At 36.9% G+C, this 24068-nt stretch overlaps 1 protein-coding gene across 3 annotated transcripts; it reads left to right on the top strand.

The window, feature by feature from the left end:
• Window positions 1–21160: 21160 nt before the first annotated feature.
• LOC130829051 (integrator complex subunit 14-like) lies at window positions 21161–23170 on the top strand. Of its 3 annotated transcripts, none has more exons than XM_057695198.1 (3): window positions 21200–21436; window positions 21530–22529; window positions 22944–23170. In XM_057695198.1, the coding sequence occupies exons 1-3, from the start codon at window positions 21200–21202 to the stop codon at window positions 23168–23170; spliced, it is 1464 nt and encodes a 487-aa protein (XP_057551181.1). The 3 variants fall into 3 exon arrangements, with proteins under 3 accessions (XP_057551198.1, XP_057551181.1, XP_057551190.1); XM_057695207.1 differs by having other exon boundaries at window positions 21200–21278; window positions 21426–22529; XM_057695215.1 differs by having other exon boundaries at window positions 21161–22529.
• Window positions 23171–24068: the final 898 nt, after the last annotated feature.

Consider the following 24068-nt stretch of genomic DNA (forward strand, 5'->3'; position numbering starts at 1 on the left):
TTTTCCTCACTAAAATTAAATGTAATCTATATGTTTAAGATTATCTTGTTTATATCATGAAGATAGCAGTTGATGATATGTTTATTATTTGACACTTCTCAAGGCTTTTAATGTCTTTAATATAAACCTAAGAAATGTCAGGAAATTGCACCTTGATGAACAATATACAATTTCCAGAGATTAAGAATTTGCTTAAAATTAACTAGTTTTGATTAAAGTAACTCTGTTCACAAAATTTGAAGGATAATGTCAAATAGAGTATAAATGAAGACAAGTCTAGAGAACAAGAGAGCCAATTTCAAATCCTGACTTGACTCTGTATAAGTTCCTTAATAACGCCCTGTGACATCTTTTCTTCTTTTGTAAAAATAAGAATGTATAGCTAAGCTATCGTAATTTACTTCCTGTTGTAACATTTTCTATATCTAGCACCCACTTGTTAACATCCTTAATGTGAGTTTTCTGTACATTAATTCTGCACTGAAAGTCAACTTCCAATTCACATTTTATCAGCATGGATGAACATATAGACAAGGACAATGTTGACCCATGAAGATTCAATGTACCAAAGAAGCAAGTTCGTCTATATACAGTTTTACCCAAATCATGTACTTTATTATTATATTTGCATTGAGGCATGCTTCATCAGGCAGCCTTTCATAATATAAAATCACTTTTTTAATTGAATTTTTATTTTATATTGGAGTATAGTTGATTTACAATGTTGTGTTAGTTTCAGGTGTACAGCAAAGTGATTCATACAAATGAACTTACTTACAAAACAGAAACAGATTCACAGACCTAGAAAACAAACTTCGAGTTACCAAAGGGAAAACCATAAGATAAATTAGGAGTTTGGGATTAACATGCATAAAATAGATAATAAACAAAGACCTACTGTACAGCATAGAGAACTCTACTCAATATTTTGTAATAACCTATATGGGAAGAGAATCTGAAAAAGAAAGGATATATGTATATGTGTAACTAAAATCACTTTAAAAATTATTAAACAATGTAATATGTTGTAATATCGATTTTTGGTTGTTTGTCTTGACAGTCTTGAGGACCTGGCTAGAATCTGGCCACTTCCTTTTCTTGAGTAGTCAAATCTATATCCAACCTCATACTGGCTCTCATACTCCTGGGCCATGCACAAGCCCTACTTGCCCCGGGGCCAGGTGAACTAGGTCCAGACAACTAGGGTCAGCCTCTTTGTTCCAGCAACCATGAGAAATTCTTAAAATTAGCCAGTCCACAGGGATCCTGGGAAACCTGTCTAATTCCATTCTCCTTTGCCATATATAAGCTGCCTCCTACAGCTCTAGCTTGCTGTTACCCTGTCCCAGGTATAACTGCCATGTGGCCTTGCTCAGCAGTTTTCTCTTGTTTGGAACTATTAGAGTTTTGCTTTTGATCCATATGACTTTTATGCATTGTGTGGTGTACTGCCATCAAAAGAGTCTCTAAATATTATAAAACAACTGACGTTGTGAGCAGAATGGCATGACCATGACCACTGACTCTTACATAGCTTCACGGGTGGACTGCTCTTGCCTTACTAATTGGTTCCAAACCACCACATGAGCAGCATGAGACAGAGCTCCAGCAAGTCCAGCTAAAGCCTTGCTGCTTGCTGCCGTATCTGCATGTGACTGACACCCCCCACCCTTATCCAAATTTCTTGGGCATGGGGATACTCAAAGTAAACATATACGCTTGTCCCTCAGTATCTGGAACAGATTGGTCTCAGGACCTCTCTCCAATACCAAAATCTGAGAATGCTCAAGTCCCTTACACAAAATAGCTTAGTACTTTCATGTAACCTATATACATCTCCTGGTATACTTTAAATCATCTCTAGATTACTTACAATACATAATACGATATAAATGCTATGTAAATAGTTGTGGAAACACAATACATTCAAGTTTTAGTTTTGGAACTTTCTGGACTTTTTTTTTTTTTTCCGACCTGCGGTTGGTTGAATCTGTGGATACGGAACCCTCAGATAGGAAGGGCCAGCTGTAGTTAGCTGACCAAACTTCCTGGGCTAGAAACTAGCCCAGCTGAAGGCCACCTGAGGGCAATAGAAGTGATAGGCCACTTACATCACACTTTTTAGGTTGGGCATTCAGGTGTGTTTTAGGTCACAGCCTAGGTTTGGCAGAGGCCTATTCCAGGGGCCCACAACTTCTTCAGTGTTGGTGTTTCTTCGTGATTATTGGGGGACAGAACTCTGATTTGTCTGTGTGTTATGGATTAGAGGAAAGTGTTGGTTGGGCTACCCAACAATAGAGAAATGGCACCCTGATTTGCTTGTCACTGCTGCTCAGGTAGGGGCAGTGGACTGTCTTCTTTGCTGCTCCACACATTGCTATTATCATCAGTAAACTTCACACACTCCCATGCTCAAGGGTATGGCGGGTTGCACCCTTGGAGGTCCGGAGGCCAATGCATAATCAAAAGGGACACTCTGAGGCAAGAGAAGAATAACTCATCCCTGCACCCCACCATACCCCAAGAACATCAGCTGAAGTTATCCACTTGCTTAAATAATGTAAGTCTTCTAGCCAGTGTGCCTGGGCCTTAGAAAGTACAACTGTTCATCAACATGCAGAGGAACTGATACTTGGGACAAGGGGGCTAACTACACTGTCCCCTAAAGAGGTTGCTTTAGCCTCTAAGTGCAAATCTCAAACGTGGGGAGCTGGACAGGGAAGCCTTGGAAGGACAGACAGCTGTTTTCAAGGCAGGCCACGGTGACCCTACCCCTGCTTCCCCTTTTCCTGTAACTCCTGAAAGGGCCATACTGTGAGTTATCAGAGGCAGAAACCACAATCCCTAGCTTCAGGTGTCTAGAAACCCAAAAGAAAAGCAAGCCAGAAGGAATGGAAGGAAAAAAACAAAAAAAAAAAACCTCAAATACCCTGTCCAGGGGCAGGACATTTAAAAATAAACAAAAAAACTCTCTCAATATCTCTGTGTGCATGTGTATATAGACACACACATACACAATACATACAATGTCCACAATTTGACTCAACTGAAAATTTACCAAAAGAATTTACATAACAAAAAGATTTAAAACATAGAAGGGCACTGATTGTCTTTTGTGTCTTTACAGCATAAATTCTAAACTTTAACATCTGGCAAAATGCATGAACTGACAAAAACTTTATGTACTGAATTAGTACTAGGGCTCAAATTAGTTATATCTGGGGATCCCACTAAATTTAAAACAGTACCCTTTATAATCTTATGAAAATAACTATGTATAAAATAGCAGAAAAATACATATGTCTTCTTTTAATTGTAGCCTTGCTTAAATTTCCCAGTCAGGGTACCAATTGCCCTAAAAGATCTCCTAGTGGCTTTGTACTGGTGGCCTCCAGGACCCCTAATCAGCCTCAGACTGGAATTTACACCATTGACTCTCCTGGTTCTCAGGCCTTCAGACTAGGACTGAACTATACAAACTATACTTTGCTGGTTTTCCAGCTTGCACATGGCACACTATGGGATTTGTCAGTGTCCATGATCATGCGAGCCAAATTTCCATAATAAACATCCTCTTCTATATCCATATATATTCTGTTGGTCTTTTTCTCTGAAGAAAGCTAATAGAGTGAACATAGACATTTTAACACAATGAGTAAAAAAATTAAATTAAATCTCTGGCACTTACAAGTTGGCTTGATAAAATGAGACTCCTCATAGATCTCCAGCTGAAACAGTTAATATGACCCAATGTAAGTAAAAACAGGTTCATAGAGGATTAAAATATGTTATAAAAGACCTAATTGATGAAGAGATGATTATTTCCACTACATCCTCATTTGACAGCCCAATTTTGTCTATTCTTAAACCTAGAAAGAATAAATGGCATCTCATGGTAAATTCCTGAAATCTTAATGATGTCGTCTCACTCATTAAGGCTCTACTGAACACTCACATTATGTCCTAACCACTAATACCTCAGAATTTTACTATATTTGAAGATAGGGTTTTGTTTTGTTTTTAATTTGGCCAAATTCTTATATTTCTGTGTTTTTTAATTGAAATATAGTTGATTTACAATGTTGTGTTAGTTTTAGGTGTACAGCAAAGATTCAGATATATATATATGTAACTTTTTTTTCAGATTCTTTCCCCTTACATGTTATTACAAAATGAGTATAGTTCTCTGTGCTATATAGTAGGTCCTGTTGGTTGTCTCTTTTACATATAGTATTGTGTACATGTTAAGCCCAACCTCCTAATTTATCCCTCCCCCACTGCTTTTCCCCCTTTGGTAATCAAAAGTTTATTTTCTATGTATGTTGGTCTATTTCTGGTTTGTATGCAAGTTCATTTGTATCATATTTTTAAGATTCCACATATAAGGAATATCGTATGATATTTGTCTTTCTCTGTCTGGCTTACTTACCTTAGTATGATAATCTCTAGGTCCATCCATGTTGCTGCAAATGCTATTATTTCATTTTTTATGGCTGAGTAATATTCCATTGTATAAATATACCACATCTTCTTTAGCTATTCATCTGTCAATGAACTTTTAGGTTGCTTCCATGTCTTGACTATTGTAAATAGTGCTGCAATGAACATTAGGGTGCATGTATCTTTTGGAATTATGATTTTCTCTAGATATATGCCCAGGAGTGGGATTGCAGAATCATATAGTAGCTCTATTTTTAGTTTTTTAAGGAACCTCCATACTGTTCTCCATAGCGGTTATACCAATTTACATTTCTGCCAACAGTGAAGGAGAGTTTTGTTTTCTCCACACTGTCTCCAGAATTTATTGTTTGTAGACTTTTTGATGATGGCTATTCTGACTGGTGTGAGGTGACACCTCATTGTAGTTTTGATTTGCATTTCTCTAATAATTAGCGATGTTGAGCATCTTTTCATTTGTCTCTTGGCCATCTGTATTTCCTCTTTGGAGAAATGTCTATTTAGAGCCTTTGCCCATTTTTTGATTGGGTTGTTTGTTTTTTTGATATTGAGGTGTATGAATTGTTTGTATGTTTTGGAGATTAATCCCTTGTCAGGTGCATCATTTGCAAATATTTTCTCCTGTAGGTTGTCTTTTTGTTTTGTTTATGGTTTCCTTTGCTGGGCAAAAGCTTTTAAGCTTAATTAGATCCCATGGATCCCATTTACTTATTTTTTGTTTTTATTTCCATTATTCTAGGAGACAGATCCAAACTGTCACTGTTTGTAGATGACATGATACCATACATGGAAAATCCTAGACACATCCAGAAAACTGCTAGAGCTCATCAATGAATTCAGTAAAGTTTCAGGATACAAAATTAATACACAGAAATCCATTGCATTTCTATACACTAACAACAAAAGATCAGAAATAAAAATTAAGGAAAAAAATTCCAATTACCATCACATCAAAAACAATACCTAGGAATAAACCTACCTACAGAGGCAAAAGACCTGTACTCTGAAAACTGTAAGACACTGATCATAGAAATTGAAGATGACACAAAAAGAGGGAAAGATATACTGTTTTGAATTGGAAAAATCAATATTCTCAAAATGAATATACTACCCAAGGCAATCTATAGATTCAATGCAATCCTTACCAAATTACCAATGGCATTTTTCACAGAACTAGAACAAATAATTTTAAAATTTGTATCAAAACACAAAAGACTCTGAAAAGCCAAAGAAATCCTGAGAAAGAGAAAGAGATCTGGAGGAATCAGGCTCCCTGACTTCAGACTATACAACAAAGCTGCAGTAATCAAAACAGTATGGTACTGACAAAAAACAGAAATACAGATGAATGGGACAGGATAGAAAACCCATGCACAGAAACAAACCCATGCACCTATGGGCAATTAACCTACAAAAAAAGAGGCAAGAATATATAATGTAGAAAAGTCAGTCTCTTCAATAAGTGGTGCTGGGAAAACTGGACCGTTACATGTAAAAGAATGGAATTAGACCATTCTCTAATGCCACACCCAAAACAAAAAACTCAAAATGGTTTAAAGGCCTAAATGTAACACTGGATACTATAAAACTCCTACAGGAAAACATAGACAGAACACTCTTTGACATAAATCACCACAATATCTTTTGGGGAGATAGGATTTTAAGAGGTAAAATGAGGTCCTACAGGTGGGCCTTAATTCCATGTGACTGGTATCCTTATAAGAAGAGATTAGGATACAAACATGTACAGAGGAAAGACCATGTGAAGACAGAGGGAGAAAATATCTACAAGCCAAGGAGAAAGCCCTCAAAATGAAACCAACCTGGCCAATACCTTGATCTTGGACTTCCAACCTCTGGAACTGTGAAAAAATAAATTTTTATTGTTCAAGACACCCAGTCTGTGGTACTTTGTTATGGCAGTCCCAGCAAACTAATACATCCCAATATTACTTAAATTACTAACTCCATCCAATCTGCAACTAGTAAATATTTTGCTATTATAAATTTGGCTATTATGTTCTACTCAGTGCCTATTTCAACATTCTCTCAGTCACAGTTTGCCTTCACCAGCAAAGGGACAGAATACACCTTTACTGGGCTACCCATGGAGGACCTCTGCAGCCTTGCCATGGCAAACTGTCTTTACAGACAAGATCTTAACTGTATCCCTCTTTCTCCAGGAACCTTGATAACACCTTTCTCCAAGGGATTACATTGAACACACTTATTAAGGACATATCAGTCTAACATTTTTTAATCCTTTTGGAGGCAACATATTCCTTATTTACAAAATCTATGTACTCTCAACAACACTGCTGAGTAAAAATCAGCCCACTTAAATGGAGCTCCTTCCAACAAAAGGTTTAAAATCTGTCCAAATTAAAATCAGTGGGCATTCCTATTAGTGCCCTCAGAGACTCCACTGTAGAGCCGTTAATCTCCTTGTGTGACTCTTAGAATCTGTGGACCACCTGTGATGCCATACATTGTCCATGGGCTTCTGATGTAAAAACTGTTCCCTTTTCATCTCTGTTTTATATATATATAATGAGTGAAAAGAAAACTGCTGGCTACATACTTGGTCTCTCCTGGAAATAAAAACTCTCACAGACCATGAGCCTGTGACTCTCCTAACCTAATTTCCCATCATGCCTTGGGTCATGAAAGCAACACCTCACAAGCTCAGCACTGAGCTACTGCAACCTTACTGATATAGGAAGGAGTGACACCTGGGCCCTCTGACATATTCCACATGCAGAACAGGTATCCTCTCCTGTTCTCAGTCCCTTGCCAGATGCCATGATACTGTTGGAGGTCACCCCTCCACCACAAAACACCTTGACTTCCTAGGGAAGTTCCTTGGGATTAACTGAGTGAATAACAGTGGGAGTTCACAGTATGGAGGTTCTGGCTTCCAGTCCTATGGGATGGGGGCAATATCAAAAATCCATAAAGACATGGGAAGATACTATTAAAGAGCCTCATATACAATGAGTATTTATATATACAGGATACATTTATATACAGATCCTCTTTAAATATAGGAAAGGGTGATGATAAAGTTTTGTTAAAGTTGGTGTGAAGTGTGAGTTAGCCAAGGAGCTTTGAATTAAGAATAATTAAGCCCTTGGGCAATATACAGACCCATTTAGGGGTCCATTTGTCATTTTGTAGCTTACACAATTACAGTTAATCATAGATTGTCCCACGAGCCAGACACCTGCCCTTCTGTCAACAGTTTAACTAAGCTATTATATGATGTTGTTGCCTTAGCAGGTATTTTGTTTCACGCAGACCATAGTGACCTTAAACTGACACTAGCTTCTCATGAAGTACATGCCCTAGATAGTAGCCTGCAGAGTCACAAACAAATGTAAATTCCTGATATGCCTTTCCCAACAGTCCTTATGATCACAGTCTCCCCGGATTCGTGGTGCTTTCACCTTAGATAAAACCCTGTGTTGTATACCAATCTCTGATTTTTTTTATTTGAATTGACCAGTCAGTTTTTAGCCGAGGAATCCCAAAGCACTCCACCCATAGACCTTAATTAAGGCATGTGCCCCAGGCGCTACCTCTACTTGCCTGCACTCTGTTTTGATAAAAGCAGATATCCCCACATGGCCCCTCAAGGCATGCAGAGTACTTCCTCCAGGAGCTATGAGTGGTAAACCTATATTTTAACACCTCTTGTGATCTGTTGTTAAGCCACAGCTCACCATCCTACAACCTGCGCTCTACTTAATAAGTGTTAATTAGAAAACTTCATAATGCCATCTAGTATGGCATTCATTTAAGACTAAACTTCCACTGCCCCAAAAAATTCTTCCTCAATATTCAAGTTTTAGGGAGGGGATAATTAATCCAGGCTCTCCCTTTGAATCTTTCCAGAAAATTAAAATTAATGTTCCCAGGCCATTCCCACAGACAATGCAGACTACCAAGAAGGGACATTAAAAAACAAAAACAAAAACAAAACAAACCAAGAAGCCCAACTCCACTTAGTGAATGAAAATCAAATTTAGAGATAATAATGGAATTAATACCATATCCCATAATGATAAAACAAGACAACAACCCCTCCATGGTAGTAATACATGCTACAGAAAAATCAACATCAGGCAAAAAATGCCTGGCAAGTGCAGTTGCACACCATTCTGTTGACTCTTTGTCCTGTTATTATTGGTCTCAGAACTTTCACTGATGTGTATCCAGAGGCCCAAGCCCTCCAAATAAGCCACTGTTTCAACCAAATACAGTAAATGCTGAGGCTCCCATGTCATTGAGTTTGGCTGATTCAAGACCTCCTGGCTTGCCTGTCACCAAACTAACAACTGACACAAGGGCCTACAATCACTGGCTCAACTGGAGGGCATACCTACAGGTTAATGCTGAAGCTTCAACCCTAGTCACTGATATATTAATTGGTGAACAATCTGATACTGGACTGACAACATGCATCCAAATCAGGTCATATGATTTAAAATTTATTTTCAGAAGAAGCCCTTGCATCACCTATCTGGGCAAAACCTTGGATTCTTAGGATCTTTTAGATTCAGGCATCTTTAATCAGGGCTTTAACTGTGCCAGCACTATGGTCCATTACAGCACTATCACACATGCTGGCATCACCTTTGCTAGGTGTGCATCCACAAAGCCCCTTGACTTAAAAGATATTTGCAAGTTGAATTCCTAGGCCCGAAGTTGCCTTCCAATTCCACAAGTGCCTCAGCTTATTATAATACCATGGATACACACAAACATCAACCAAAGAGACCCACATCAACCCAAGTAGTTATCTTCTAGGAAAGGATACTCCAGTCGCACATCCCAGACATCACCGCATTAGGAACTCATCCGTTTATCATCCAAGAGAAAACATTATTACTTCAGAGCACATTGCCCCAACCCAAGATGTCATTGCTGGAGATGACTTCTGCACTAGAAACAACCTTGCCCCGACACAGTCCACTGTCCCAGCATTGTCTACAGGCTGCCTTTCCTAAGACACTGACAAGTTGGACATGACACAATTTTTACTTCTCTTCCTTCAATTTTAGGGATCTTCTTACATGTTATGAGCTCGATATTTATCTCATTGAGCTCCTTATCAAGGAGTCCTTGATCCTCCTATATTCCTTGCTCTCTGCCAAAATGTACAGCTTCACACTCTCAGAAATCTGATAGAGGTTAAGCACTATCTGTGCCATTATAAATATTAATGTAGATTATTACTATAGATCGTTGCTTTCTCCAGGAGCCACTTGCTTCATAGTGGTCTACTCCTTGACCCCCTGGGAAGAGAATTCTCACTCTCCAGCACCTTCTTCTACTCTCTCCATTCAGCTTTCCAAGATGACCCTGCCCTGTGACTCTGGTCATGCCCACCACAACCACACCTTCTTCTTGGTTACAAACAAATACCACTTTCCCTTACTAAACTATCAGTTCAAACCCTCCAACAGCATGACTGCTGAACCTGCCACTTTGACCCAAGGAATAGACCAAGATATTATTATAAGGAAAAATGTAACATACTTTTAATACACTTTACAACTCCACTAAAGACCCTGAAATTCCAGATCTGTTTTCTTAGCTAAGGTTATGTGATCGAAAACATTTTTTACCAGCCAGACTATAAGGAATTCTTATACTTCAACTTGTTTTCCTCCATTTTAATCTCATAATAAAATGTTTTCTATACAACACAGGGAATGTGACAATATTTTTATAGTAACTACAAATGTAGTAATAACCTTTAAAAATTGTGAATCACTATATTGTATACCTGTAATTTATATAGTAGTGTACATCAACTATACTTAGTAAAAAAAAAGTGGTTTCTATTCTGTATAGGGCAACTTACGCAGTACTCTTTTTCTTTTTCTTTTTTTCTTTCTTTTTTCTTTTTTTTTTTTTGTGTGTGTGGCTTGCATATCTCAGTCCCCCAACCAGCAATTGAACCCAGGCCACAGCAGTGAAAGCACCAAATCCTAACCATTAGACCACCAGGAAACTCTCATGCAATAGTCTTTAAAAGTCTCTTCTACTATTTCAGCCATTCAGATACCTCAAATAATCAAACTCAAAACTAATGTCAAGACATCAAGAAGTCAATTGTAATATAGGTTTTGTTTTTATGTTATTGTTTTCCAATGCTCTCTTGACCCAATTTTTAGGCCCTAGTTTCAAGCTGGTCAATTCCATTATTGAACAGCTGATTAAGCCTACATCCTTTATCTGGCTCTCATACTCCAGGGCTACCATGCGCTAGCCCTCACTGCCCAGAGTGAAGTGGCAGACAACCAGGGACAGTCCCCATGCCCAGAGACTGAGACATTATTCAAATCAGCCATTCCACAGGGAACTACAAAAACTAGCAGATCCTAGTCCCTTGTCATATATAGGCTGCTCCCAATAGCTCCAGCTTGTTGTTAAACTGTCCCCAAGTGCAACCCACTGTGCACCTTTGCCTGCCAGTTTTCTCTAGTTTGGATCTGTAAGAACAATGAGTTCTTCTTTCATCGATATGAATGTTGTGTTGTCTTCTACCATCAAAAAAGTCTTTTTTTCTCTTGTAAAACATGTATGCAACAGACATCCCTGGCAAGAGACCATATGTGGAATGTAAGATTACTATGTTCAGGAAACTTAACCGAAAGGAAAAATTGCCTATTGTCTAGGTGAAAACAACTGTGCTCTGTTTTGGAGAACTCTAAATAGAAGATATGCTCAAGATCTCTCACCCCAGGCATGATCTCTGTTTCTACAAACTCACGTATCTTGAATTTAAGCTTTATATTTGATTTTCAGATAGTGCACACCACCCTTGCAATCTTTCACTCAAAGTCTCTTTCTGATGTAACTGTTTCCAGTGAGGAGCTGTGATAAATTTTTGAATCCTGAGTATCTATGATGCATTGAAGATATTTATAAAAATTACATGAAAAATGACAAAGTATAAAAGTAATGGTACGATTTTTATACTACTTCAAAATTATGCTGGTGGTCTATGTTTGGTAATGTAATAATGACCACAGTTTAGAAATGGAACAGAAAATATAGGTGATATGTATAATACATACTATCAACTAGGATTTTTAAAGTTCTTAATTAAAAATACATTTTAAGAAAGTGATTAGAGCTTGACATATAAATATATTGCATATATTCCCTAATTAGCAGCATGATACTAGGCACATCAAGTAATATATCTAAGTTCTACTGTACTTATCTAGAGAAAATTATATTAACTACCTCATGGGTTGTAAGTATTAAATGAATAATGTAAATGTAAAGCATTTAGTGGAGTTCAAAGCATGTAGTATGGACTTAATAAATTATACACATTAGTAGTAATATTAATATTTAATTAGTAACTTATATTTAGGGATATTTAAGCACAAACTATTATTTAAAATAAAATAAAAACAACCTCAGCTGAAATAGGTGCTAGATGAATCTTCAGTAACTAAAACGATATACTTGATAAATGTGAACAAAATATGAACCAGAAGGGTTATATAAGTTATCCCTATAACCTCCTTTAAAAGCTTGGAACCTATTTCAAAGTACTGCAAAGTTTTCAGAGCCCTAAAATGCCTACCATGTTGTTAAAAGAATTCCAAACAGTCCAAGCAACAAATAAAATAACTCTGTCAAAAATCATCCCTGTGCCCTTGAGAAGTCCCCAAATTCTCAGACATATACAAGCCATCTTATCCAATATAGTCTGTATTTTAAGTTTACTTAAGCTCAAACCCAGGCTTCCCTTTGCTTTGGGTAGAAAAATATATTACTGTTTTCAGGCACCTTTCAAGTTTTTACGCTAGTTGAAGGACACATTGCCATTGGATTTAATTTCCCTTCACATTTTAGCAATTCATTCCATTTTTTAAACTATATTTCTAAACCACACATAGTTTGTTGTATTTTTATATTATTCACATAGGCTATATTAGGAAATTATTATTTTTGCTATATATCAAAATCACACCATCTGAGCAAATGTGTTCATAGAAATTGAAGTCCTGTAGAACCAGTTATTAATATTCCATGAATAAATGCATTCATGAGAAAATGATTTGAAGGCATAGTTCTTAAAAATAGACAAACTGATGCTTATTCATTTTAATTTCTGTGAAGAGTTATTCTAATATACAGTAGAATAAATGATGTATATAAGATTGCTAAAATAATATCTCCCCAATCATGTAGAAGTTGCTTTTTCTGTCAGATCAATAGGTTTTCAAAGCCAATATGTTAGAATATCAAATAAAAGATAATTCTCATATAGACTCTCACCTATTCCCAATTTTCACATATCTCTGTTAATATAGATATTAGGCAAATTTTAAAGAATATCCATTTTCTAGTATATAATTGTAATGTGAAATAGAAGAAAACAGAGTACAAATCCTTAAAGTACCCAGCAAGTAAAGAAATCAATTAATATGCAACTTTTTGAAGTACAAAATTTATTATACAGTTTATAATAAGTAAACCTACTAAATTACCATTTATATCTAAATTCACTTTTAAAATTGGATATCAGAATTAAAAATACTGCAGCTTTTTTACTTTATCTTTCATTCCAGGAAGTGTATGTCAACTTTCTTAATTTTATTGTTCATGATTTTAACTCTATTTGAGGTAAACTATGTTTTTGTAAATTTCTATAATGTACATATTATCTTATTAAATTTCATGATTACATATGTATTAGTCAGGGTTCTTCAGAGAAACACAACCAAGAGGATGTGTATATACACAGATACAAATTTAAATACGAAGTCATTTTCAGGAGTTGGCTCATGATATCATAGTGGCTTGGTGAGCTCAAAATCTGATAGGGAGGGTGGCAGACTAGAGACTCAAGAAAAAACTGCAGTTTGAGTCCAACAGCAGCCTGCTGGTGAAGCAGAGGCAATGTTGCCAATGAAGTCCAAGGGCAGTCTGCTGGAAAATTCCCTCTTGCTTAGGAGAGATCAGCCTTTTGTTCTACTCGGGACTTATTCTACTCGGACCTTGGATTGGATAAGGTCTACTCACATTAAGGAGGACAATCTGCTTTACTCAAAGTCCATTAATTGAAATGTAAATCTCACCCAAAAATACCCTCACAGAAATATCCAGAATAATGTTTCACTAAATATCTGGTCTCTCATAGATACAGAGAAGAAACTGGTAGCCACCAAAGAGGTGGCAGGGTGGGGAAGGGGCATAGTTGGGTGAAATAGGTGAGGGGATTAAGAGGTAAAAACTTCTAGTTACAAAATAAATAAGTCATGGGAATGTAATGTACAGCATAGGGAATAGAGCCAATAATATTACAATGACTTTGCTCACATGTGGTTATTAGACTTATGCTGATCCATTAACAATGTATAGAAGTGTTGAATCACTATATCGTATACCTGAAACTAATAAAATATTGTACATCAACTATACTTCAACAAAAATAAAATAAATACCTGGTCTCCATGGCATAGCTAATTTGACATAAAAAAAATCAACCATCACACATTTCTACTTTTTTTATAGCAAAAATAATAACTAAACATAATGCCTAGAAGTAAATACTTGATGTGTTTTAATATTATACTAAAGTGTAACTATAGTTGATTATTGTTGATGTATTGATACTGACGACAACAGTAATGAAGCATCTTTCACCTCATATTCTATAGATAAACATCTCTTGAAAGAAAGTTGGTCCCTTATGTTATAGACTAGATCTAAAATGTCACAATAAAATTATTATCATATTAAGTAATTTTTAGTTCCATTAGAAGGGGATGGCAAAGACTCCCAAAGATTACAGCACATAGAAGAAACTGTTTTCTTATTGCCTTACAATTCTCTAAAGTAGCATAATTCAACTGATATCAGAATCTGTGTATCTTGTTTCATAGAAGGACTGAAAGGAACTGAAATTGAATGAGGTGGAATGTGAGGTAATCTTCCCTAAAATGGTATTCCTCAAGTTGTCCAACTTCAAACAATATCAGTATTCTATTTCTACTTTTTTCAGGCTTAACAACTTGAAATACTTTTTTCTTCCACCATTCTTTCACATTGTATACAACTTTTGAACTTTGTATAACATGGGTCATTTTCCTTTTTCATTTTCATATTAAATTGATCTAAGCTTGCATTCTTTCATGCTTGGATTTTTTTTTTTTCATTCTTCTTACCAGCCTTTCTACTTTTATTTTCTGTTCACTTTATCAGCATTCCCTAGATCATGATGAGAAATAACATTCCTCAAACTTGATTTTTCTGGACATTTAAATTAAAGTTTTATCAAACTTGAATCATCCAGAACACCAGTCTAAAATAAGCCGTCAGAAAACAAGTTTCATACATGTATTTGAAAACATCATGATACACATCTTTCTCATAGAATCACAACTGAATAGTTGTAGCATCAATTCTGAGAAATCATCCACTCATACAATGAACAAGCACCTAATATCTGTTATGTGCAGGCTCTGCTCTGGGCATGCACATACAGCAGCAAACAAAAGAGGAATGAAATCCATACTTCCCTTGAGTATATATGCCACATACTAAATGCTATAATAGAAACTAAAGCAGACGAAATAAGGCAATGCTATTTTTTATATTTTTATTAACTTAGTTATAACCTACACAGAATAAAGTAAATAAATCTTATGTGTGGAGCTCAATTAATTTTTGTTTAATATATAAATATATTAGCAGCCAGATCAAGACATAAGGGGTGATATTTTAGCTCGAGTGTCAAGAAAGTTCCACCGATGAGGTGATATCTGAGCAGAAAGATGAAGCAAGTAAAGGAGCAGCATGTAAGTCTCAGAAGAAACAATTACACTTTATTTGATCTGGTACTTCCAATGGTTTGATTATGCAATCTGTTACCTATGGAACTGTTAACATTCTGAAGAAATGTTCTACATAAGACACATAGAGTTATGTAGGTGTAATGTATTTAAACTCCCTTATGCCACAATTCTGTATCTTAAAGTCTCTCAGAATTGATGTCTCCTTACCCAACAATATTTCTCCATTCCAGACAAGGTATGTGAGAATTAGTCCTCATATTTATTTCCACTACGTTTTTTTCTTGGTGTACAGAATTCTTCTCATTAAAATTCCTATTCCTGTTCTACTGCAAAGCTCTCTCAACATTCTAGAGGTTAACTATTATTTTCTTAGCTCATTTCTTTACCGTTCATAGTTATTTTGTGTTTGACTCTGGACTCTAGAGTAATCTATACACAATTTTTTCTATATATGTTTAATCTCATTTCCATAAGTATATATTTATGTTTCCATTTGTTTCTTATTTAAAGTTTCTATATCTGCAGTGAGGTTTCCCACCTGATCATTCACTGTGTCTACTTTTCCTTGAGCATATTTATAATAGTTATTTTATAGTCCTTGTCTGTTTATTGCAGGTAATCTCAGGATTAGTTTTTATTGATTATCTTCCCCCTTATCTAAGGGTAATATTGTTCCATTTTTTCACATATCAAGTAGATTTTGATTACATACTAGACATTTTCACTGAGATAGAAACTTTAGCTTCCATTCTCTCTCTCTAAAAATTGTTGACTTTCGCTCTGGTAGGAATTTAAATCACATAGATTTTCTTTATCCTGTTTGTCTTGATACTATTTTTTCCCTAGAAAAAGTATGCTACAGTATTTACTTAGTTCTACAATATGGCCTTTAGAGCGTGTTTTTTGTTTCTTTTTCTAAGATGTAATCTCCACTAAATGCACCATTGTTCAGAAGATCTCTCCATTCTGGGTGGGCTAAAACTCTAATGTCTTCCAGCAATATTATACTTTAGGAATCGTGATTATCCCACAGCAGCTATTGTCCTCTCAACCTTGTAGTCTCATGCTGTGAATGTACATCCCAGAAGTCAATCAAGAGCTCAAGGCTGAGCCCTTCACAAATTTCTACCCAGCCTAACTCCAGATTCCTGTTCATGAATTCCAGCTGCTTTGTACCCCAGAAATCCTCTCTATTCCTACTATCCTCAGAGAAACCATCACGTTCTCCCAGGCTTCACCTTCCTGTGCCAGTCAGGAAAGTGCCCTCAGGCACAAAGCCAGGTAAACTCTGGGCTCATCTCACATATTTCCCTTCCATAGAGGATTAAAGTCCTATGTTGCCTTTTGTCCAATGCTTAAAAGGAGTTGCCACAAATATTTTGTGTACTTATACAGTATTTGTTACATTTTAGAAGGTCATGGTTAGTACCAGTTACTCTATTGTGCCAGAGTGGACTGTCACTCTGTTTTCAACTTTTAAAAATTCTTTTCTAATTAAATACCTTACCTACTCCTCACAAAAACTTTCAAAGCTGTTAAGGCAGGTCTGTCTATCCCTATTCTATTCTCCCTAATCCATTTCTCAGATTAAAATACAGAGAGCTTAATGAAGGCTTTTAGGTACAATATTAAAATATTCTTAAAGTTCTTAAAATTTCTAAAAGTTCTCAGATTAGAATCCATGCCTTATCATGTATTCCTTTGCTGTATCTATTACTCTGTAGTGTTTTCTGTATATGCGACACTGTGTTATCTACAAGTTATAATAGTTACAAATTATATCAAAAATTATTTTAAATAATTGCTGAAGTTTTTACTACTTTTTACGTTACTCTTTTCTGATTTTTCAGAAAATGAAAGCTTCCTTAAGATATCAATTTTCTTGCTTTCATTTGTTTGAGCTTTCCATTTCTATGTCTCTGACTGGGGGGAAAAAGGGGGCTATACAGTACAAGCAGATCTCACTATATCTTTTTACGCAATTCTTTCAGAGAAATAAAAAATTAAAATCAAAGAAAATCTTTTTATCCTATAGTTTCTGTAAAGGTGTATCTAAATCATCAAAAACTATAACTTTTCATAAGGTTTATGTATGGAACAGTACATAACCACATCTTCTGCTTATTTTTAATTATTCAGTAAGTCATTTTCTGTCCTCAGTATCTTCACAAATCGCCCCTACTTTCATTTGATCCTGATAGGTCTCAGCAACTTAGATAGTTACATATCTTTTTTATTTACTAACATAACAGCAACCACCCCTGTCAAAATTTGCCCCCCTACCTTTGCATATTAAGAGGAACTGTTAAATTCCATCACAAGCAAATAAAAATATTTGTCCTTGGTAAAAACACACTCAATTCAAGTGGTCTGCAAATTGTATCCCAAAAAATCATAGGGGGTAATTGCAATTTCCCTACAAGTAAACAAATTCTTGTCTCACACCCTAGTTTCCAGGGATTTACTGTCAGTGGGTTTCACAGTGTTGAGCTAGAAACACATAATGAAAGGGCAAAAATAAAAAACTATTTAGCTTATACTGATCAAGAAATAGAACCATATTTTTCTGCACCACTGCTATTTCTCAGCAGGTTACATATGTACAGGCTGATATACATTCCAGATCCCCCAGGCTATTGAAACTTAAAGACCTCGATGTCCTTGGTCTGCTTATGACTTACAAGAGACATAAATATGGTTTGGGGATTAGACACAGAGGCATTGCATGTTGCAAATTTTAAATTGTCAATTAAAAAGCATCACTGAATCCTGAGTAGAACTGCCAAGGGCATGATTGTCTGAAAAAGGATGGATTAACACAGACAGTCCCCATTGACATTTAAGATACATATCTGTGATTCAGGACACTTGAGGATCTGTATCTAAACAATGTGATCACATTTCAAGTGCTGGAAGCAATTTTTGTCTTCCTAAACTGAAAAACCCTCAATCAAACAAGGAAAAACTCTCAAGATATACTTAACTTTGTAAACTACTTGTCGTAGCATTTGCATTCACTATTCATACATGTGACATTAAGCAGACACAAAGATACAGGTCCCTTGGATACGGTTGTATTGAATATAAAAATAAAAGGGTGACTGCCATCTCTGTACTGGGAAGCTTTTGTTGTTTGGTGACGATAGTTTATTTGCTTTCATGAGAGTAGAGATTAATAAACGGAAAAGTATAAACACTTGAGCTGACAAAAATTTTAGAGTGTTTTATGTTTCGACTTATTATCCATACTAATTGTGTTCTCTTTCACAGAGGTAAAATAAATACAAAAAATAAAAACAAAACCAAAATAATAATTCTGTGAGCCCTTTAAAAATATTACAAGTTTCCCTTCTTTTAGGAATTTCTTATAACACTCTTTCCATGAGTTGAAGGAACTTAAGAATATTTATACCATCTTCATCAGATTTTCTCTTTGATTTGTATAATTCAGTGATATCCCAATGGCATGTATACATACGTATATACACATACATACACAAATACACACATATCACAATGTGGTGAGTTAGTTGCTCTCTACGATGAGAAGTATACTAGCATATGATTTATAACTGTTTTCAAGAAAATGGTGAAAATGCAATGTCTAATGGAAAATGGCATAAATATTATTTCTAAAGGGTTAGTACCTAAATCATGTAAAGAATTTTAATTTCTTTATATTTAGAATCTGTTATATTTATGACATTCTAGGAAACAGAAGTTTCCAGGAGAAATTCTGCAGCCTAGGCATTTCTAGAAAAGTGATTGTTATCAATGGCAAAACAAGCATGATCTCTTAGGACGGTGAAATAAACCAAAAACTCACTGAGAGAAGAAAATGGGAATGAGCCATTTTTGATAGAACATTATTAGACTGCATCATTTGTTGCCACCACTGGAAACATACATATCTTGGTTTTCACATACTTGTGTAAACCCTTCTCCTTTATTTTGGACTGGTCCTGTGATATGATTTTACCAACAGAACACAGCAACATTGACACTCTTCCAGCTCCAGACCTGAAACTTAAGATACCCTAGCAGTTTCTGCTTTTAAAGTCTTCAAAGGCAACTACTGTAAGAAGTTCAATTACCTTGAGACCTCCAGGTTGTAAGGAAGTCCAAGGAGTTACACAGATGTGCACTAATGGAGAACTGAAGCCCTTTGCTGAAAACACCAACTAAGCTCTCAGCCAGTATATACTGGGATCCACAATCAGCCATGTGAATGAGTATATTTTAGACCTTACAATCATGCCAGAGCACCAGCAGAAGGAGGGAGTGAAGCAGCAGAATTGATTAGTCAACCTGAAGAACTGTCATAAATAATATACTATCATTTTAAGCCCCCAAATTTTGGATTGAGATAACTTTAACAACTTTCAGGATAAATGCTGCTATGATCACCATATTAGTTAAGATTCTGCCTCAGTTCATTTTAATTGAAGTGTTTAGATAACATACACAGAGAAATTTTATTTTAATGGCTTCTCTACTACTGACAACTGCTGAAATAACAGGACAAAATGGAGCCTAAGTGGATAACTAGAAACATTCAGAAGGCTGTTGAGCCTACCAAACCTGTTTGATGCCTCAAGTTTTACAAGAGCCAGATAAACCAGGGCCACCTGAGAGAAATAATGGTGGCCTGGGTTAGGCTAACAAAATATTTTGAGGCTTAACATAAGAAGCAAAAAATATATATACAGTAAAATTTAATTTTAGTGACAGCTGAAATAGTCAAATCAACTTGCCATCCTCCTTTAAATATTCGAAACTTATTTGGTTATAGAACCCTGTTAGATATTTTCATCATAAAAACATTTTCCAAGGAGGAATACAAAACCTTGGCTTTAAATTTATAGTGGTTGTTTTTTATGTAATTGGTATTTTTAAGTTCAAAACAGTCATTTCATTCATCCCCTAGCCATACACCCAGATCCTTAGTGCATTATACTTATATAATTCCAGTAGTCTCCTACCTACCCTTCTTCCCATTATCATCCTTCTTTGCATTTGCTACTAAATGAGACTTCAAGCAGATAATATCCTATCTTGTCGTTTTCTTTGCTTGAAGACCTATAATAGCACCTACTTTCTCACACATTAAAATCTAAAATCCCCTATAAATGGTTATATATATTCTTGTGTAATATATGTGTGTAATACATTTATGTTTTACAACATGTGTAATATATACATTTTACAACATATATATTAAGATATGTTTATTAATGTTTACATGTATCTGTACATATATTTTATATATATGTTTTTCCTCTAATAAGTCCTTTTATTCCAGGATACCAGGGCCTCTCCCTGTTCTCTGAATATGACTTTTTTTTGCCTTTGATTACTTTTTATTACCTGAAATATTTCTCACCAAGGTATCTATTGCTAACTGTCAAAAAATTTGTGATGCAGTAGTGTTCAATTTTCTTTTGCTCATTGATCATCTTAAAAATGATGAAAATCAATGCAGTCCTAGAACATTTAAAGTGATATTTTAAAAAGTAATCCTGGAGGACAAACTGTGCCAGTGATGGGCGCAGGGTGAGTGGAGGAGGCCAGAGACTGTAGGCTGTCTTTGATTGCTTGTTGGAGCAGCAGGAGAAGGGGTCGGCGGTGGGGAACAACGCGGGGCCAACGCCCGGCCTTTCTGCCGCCCCAGTGGCTGCCCCGCGCTGTCTCTGCAGTGCCAGTTCCGGGGCACTGCCCCCGGCCTCCCTTCGTTCTGTGGCGCCGGAGCTCCGCACGAGCACCACGATGTCAGCCCCCTGCCCAGGCCCCCTTCACCACCTCTTCCCATAAGAGACTTCCAGATCTCAAAAATTCTTGACTGATTTTAAGCATTTCTCTATCTACAGCTATCTGCTTGCATTCTGATTAGGAACACTGGGATCACTTTCATCATGCCTACAGTTGTGGTAATGGACCTATCCCTTTCCATGACCCAACCTGTGTCTATCGAGGGGTCCCAGGAATATCAGCACAAGCACCTGGCAGCCCATGGTTTGACAATGCTGTTTGAGCACATGGCCACAAATTACAAGCTTGCATTTACCGCTCTGGTGATGTTTTCATCACTCTGGGAATTGATGGTTCCCTTCACAAGAGACTATAACACCCTACAGGAAGCACTAAGTAATGTGGATGACTATGATAAAACCTGCTTGGAGTCTGCATTAGTTGGTGTTTGCAATATGGTTCAGCAAGAATGGGGTGGTGCAATTCCTTGTCAGGTTGTTCTGGTGAGAGATGGCTGTCTTGGCATTGGTAGAGGGTCAGTGCGGCACTCCCTGGCTACTCAAAGCCAATGCAGCAAGAGCAACAGGTTCCCACTACCTTTTCCTTTCCCACCTAAGTTATATATCATGTGCATGGCAAACCTGGGAGAGCTTCAGAGCACTGATTCCCTAGATTGCCTTGAACATCTTATAGGTGTAAGCAGTGGTGAAGGGCAGATTTTTACTACTGATGGTCCCTTGTGCTTGAAAAATGTACAGTCTATGTTTGGAAAACTGATAGATCTGGCATATACACCTTTCCATGCTGTTCTCAAGTGTGGACACCTAACCGCTGATGTGCAAGTCTTCCCCAGGCCAGAACCTTTTGTTGTAGGTGAGGAAATCGATCCTGTCCCTAAAGTCATTAACACAGATTTGGAAATAGTGGGCTTTATTGATACAGCTGATATTTCAAGTCCCCCAGCTCTATCCAGACACCTGGTCCTACCTGTAGCACTTAACAAAGAAGGTGATGAGGTGGGTACTGGTATAACTGATGACAATGAAGATGAAAATTCAGCCAATCAGATTGCAGGCAAAATACCCGAGTTTTGTGTCCTGCTCCGTGGCAGCCTAAAAGTGGAAGGAATGGTGGCGATAGGTCAGTTAGGTCCTAAATGGCATGGAATGCTCTACTCCCAAGCTGACAGCAAGAAATCAAACCTCATGTCTCTGTTTAAGCCTGGCCCAGAAGCTCTCCCATGGCTAGGGAAAATGGCACAGTTGGGTCCTATTTCAGATGCTAAAGAGAACCCTTATGGTGAGGATGATAATAAGAGCCCATTCCCCCTGCAGCCTGAAAACAAACGCAGTTATGCCCAGAATGTGACTGTGTGGATCAAAGCCAGTGGTCTGCAGACAGATGTACAGAAGATTTTAAGAAATGCAAGGAAACTACCTGCAGACGAAAAATCGCAGACGTTCTATAAGGAGCTGAACCATTTACGAAAGGCTGCCCTTGTGGTGGGAACTCTAGGAGCTTTAGGACCCAGAGGCCATAATTCAACTGGAGAGACATGTAGCTGGGCCCAGTTGTTATCTATATGTGCCTGCTTACTCCGCAAAGCCTCTTGCATGTTTTCTGCCTACCTCTGTTACTATGTAGCCCTTGTAACTCTAAAAAACAGCCCAGAGGCCATGAAAGAAGAGTATCCAATCAAATCACTTGCTACCTTCCTTGTTACCTTATTTGGGGGACAAAGAAAGCCTAATGTATAGGAGCCTAACAAAAGGTATAAAAGAAACAGCCCTGCCGTGTTCAGGGCTCAGCCTTTGGATACCAATCTGCTGAGCCTGTGTCGGCACAAATAAATGCTGCTTCCTGCATATAGCCTCGGTGTCTTGCTTCACTCTGTAAAATCCCACAACACCTTGGCCTTTGGTTGCCTGGACCTGCTCAAAGGGGTGGCTGACATGCTAGAAAGGGAGTGCACGCTGTTGCCTGACACAGCGTACCCCAATGCTGCGTTCCAGCTGACCCACACCACCCAGCAGCTCAAGCTGGCCAGTACTGCCACCTCCGAGTATGCTGGGTATGACCACAACATCACACCTTTGCAGACAGACTTCTCTGGGAGCAGTGCTGAAAGAATGTGAAGCTAACTTTGGGAACTTTCCTTCTTTTTTCAAGTGAAAATAATTTAGGATAAAAACTTTTCTGGTCTGTTCACCTCTGCAACAGCTACCTGAAGACCTTCCCAAGGCTGCCTCAGAAGCACCACATGCAGGTTTGACTCTGCTACTCTGAGAAGGGTTCTGTGGGATAGGCAGCTGCTTGGGCTTTGACCTTAGCTTTCTGGAGCTCAGAGTCTTTAAACCCAAAAGACAACTATTGCTACCACAATGGACACAGCTCCTGAGAAGCTTGAAAGACTGACAAGCATAGAGCTCTCTCCACCTTCCTCAAGAAACCTAATAACTTGGGTTCTCTGTTCCTGAAAGACCCTTCACTGTTCTCCTGTCCCAACCATAGGGACATTTTCAAGTACCTATGGTTGAAAGAGGAGACTTGCTAATAAATACAAGCCCAACGGCACTAAGTTTCAGAATTTCCTTAGAGCTTAGGCAAAAAGTCACTGGTAACCCTTAGACGCTTTTGGTGTATCTTGAGATACAAACTTATAAACAGCAACCATAAATGTAAAAAATGATTCTCATTTCTTCAAATTTTTAATGAAAATAAAATATTTGACTTTCTATAAAAAAAAAGTGATCCTCAGTTTAAATACATAACAATGGTATAATTTCCAGCATGTTGCAGATATTGTTATTAGCAAATGAAATGGTTATATAAGACTTTAAAGTATATTCACTGTAATCTAAATGCCTAGTGATTTAAATCTACCCTCAGACTTTGAAAAAATGTTTCTCCTAAATAATTAGAATTTTCATGAATTACATAATTTCATGAATTCATATTTCCATGAATTCATATTTCCATGAATTCATACCTCTGTCCTACTTGCTCCATAAAATAGTTTTTCCTAATATCATA

Source organism: Hippopotamus amphibius, chromosome 1, assembly GCF_030028045.1.
Source record: "Hippopotamus amphibius kiboko isolate mHipAmp2 chromosome 1, mHipAmp2.hap2, whole genome shotgun sequence".
In the NCBI taxonomy this organism is placed as follows: Eukaryota; Metazoa; Chordata; class Mammalia; order Artiodactyla; family Hippopotamidae; genus Hippopotamus; species Hippopotamus amphibius.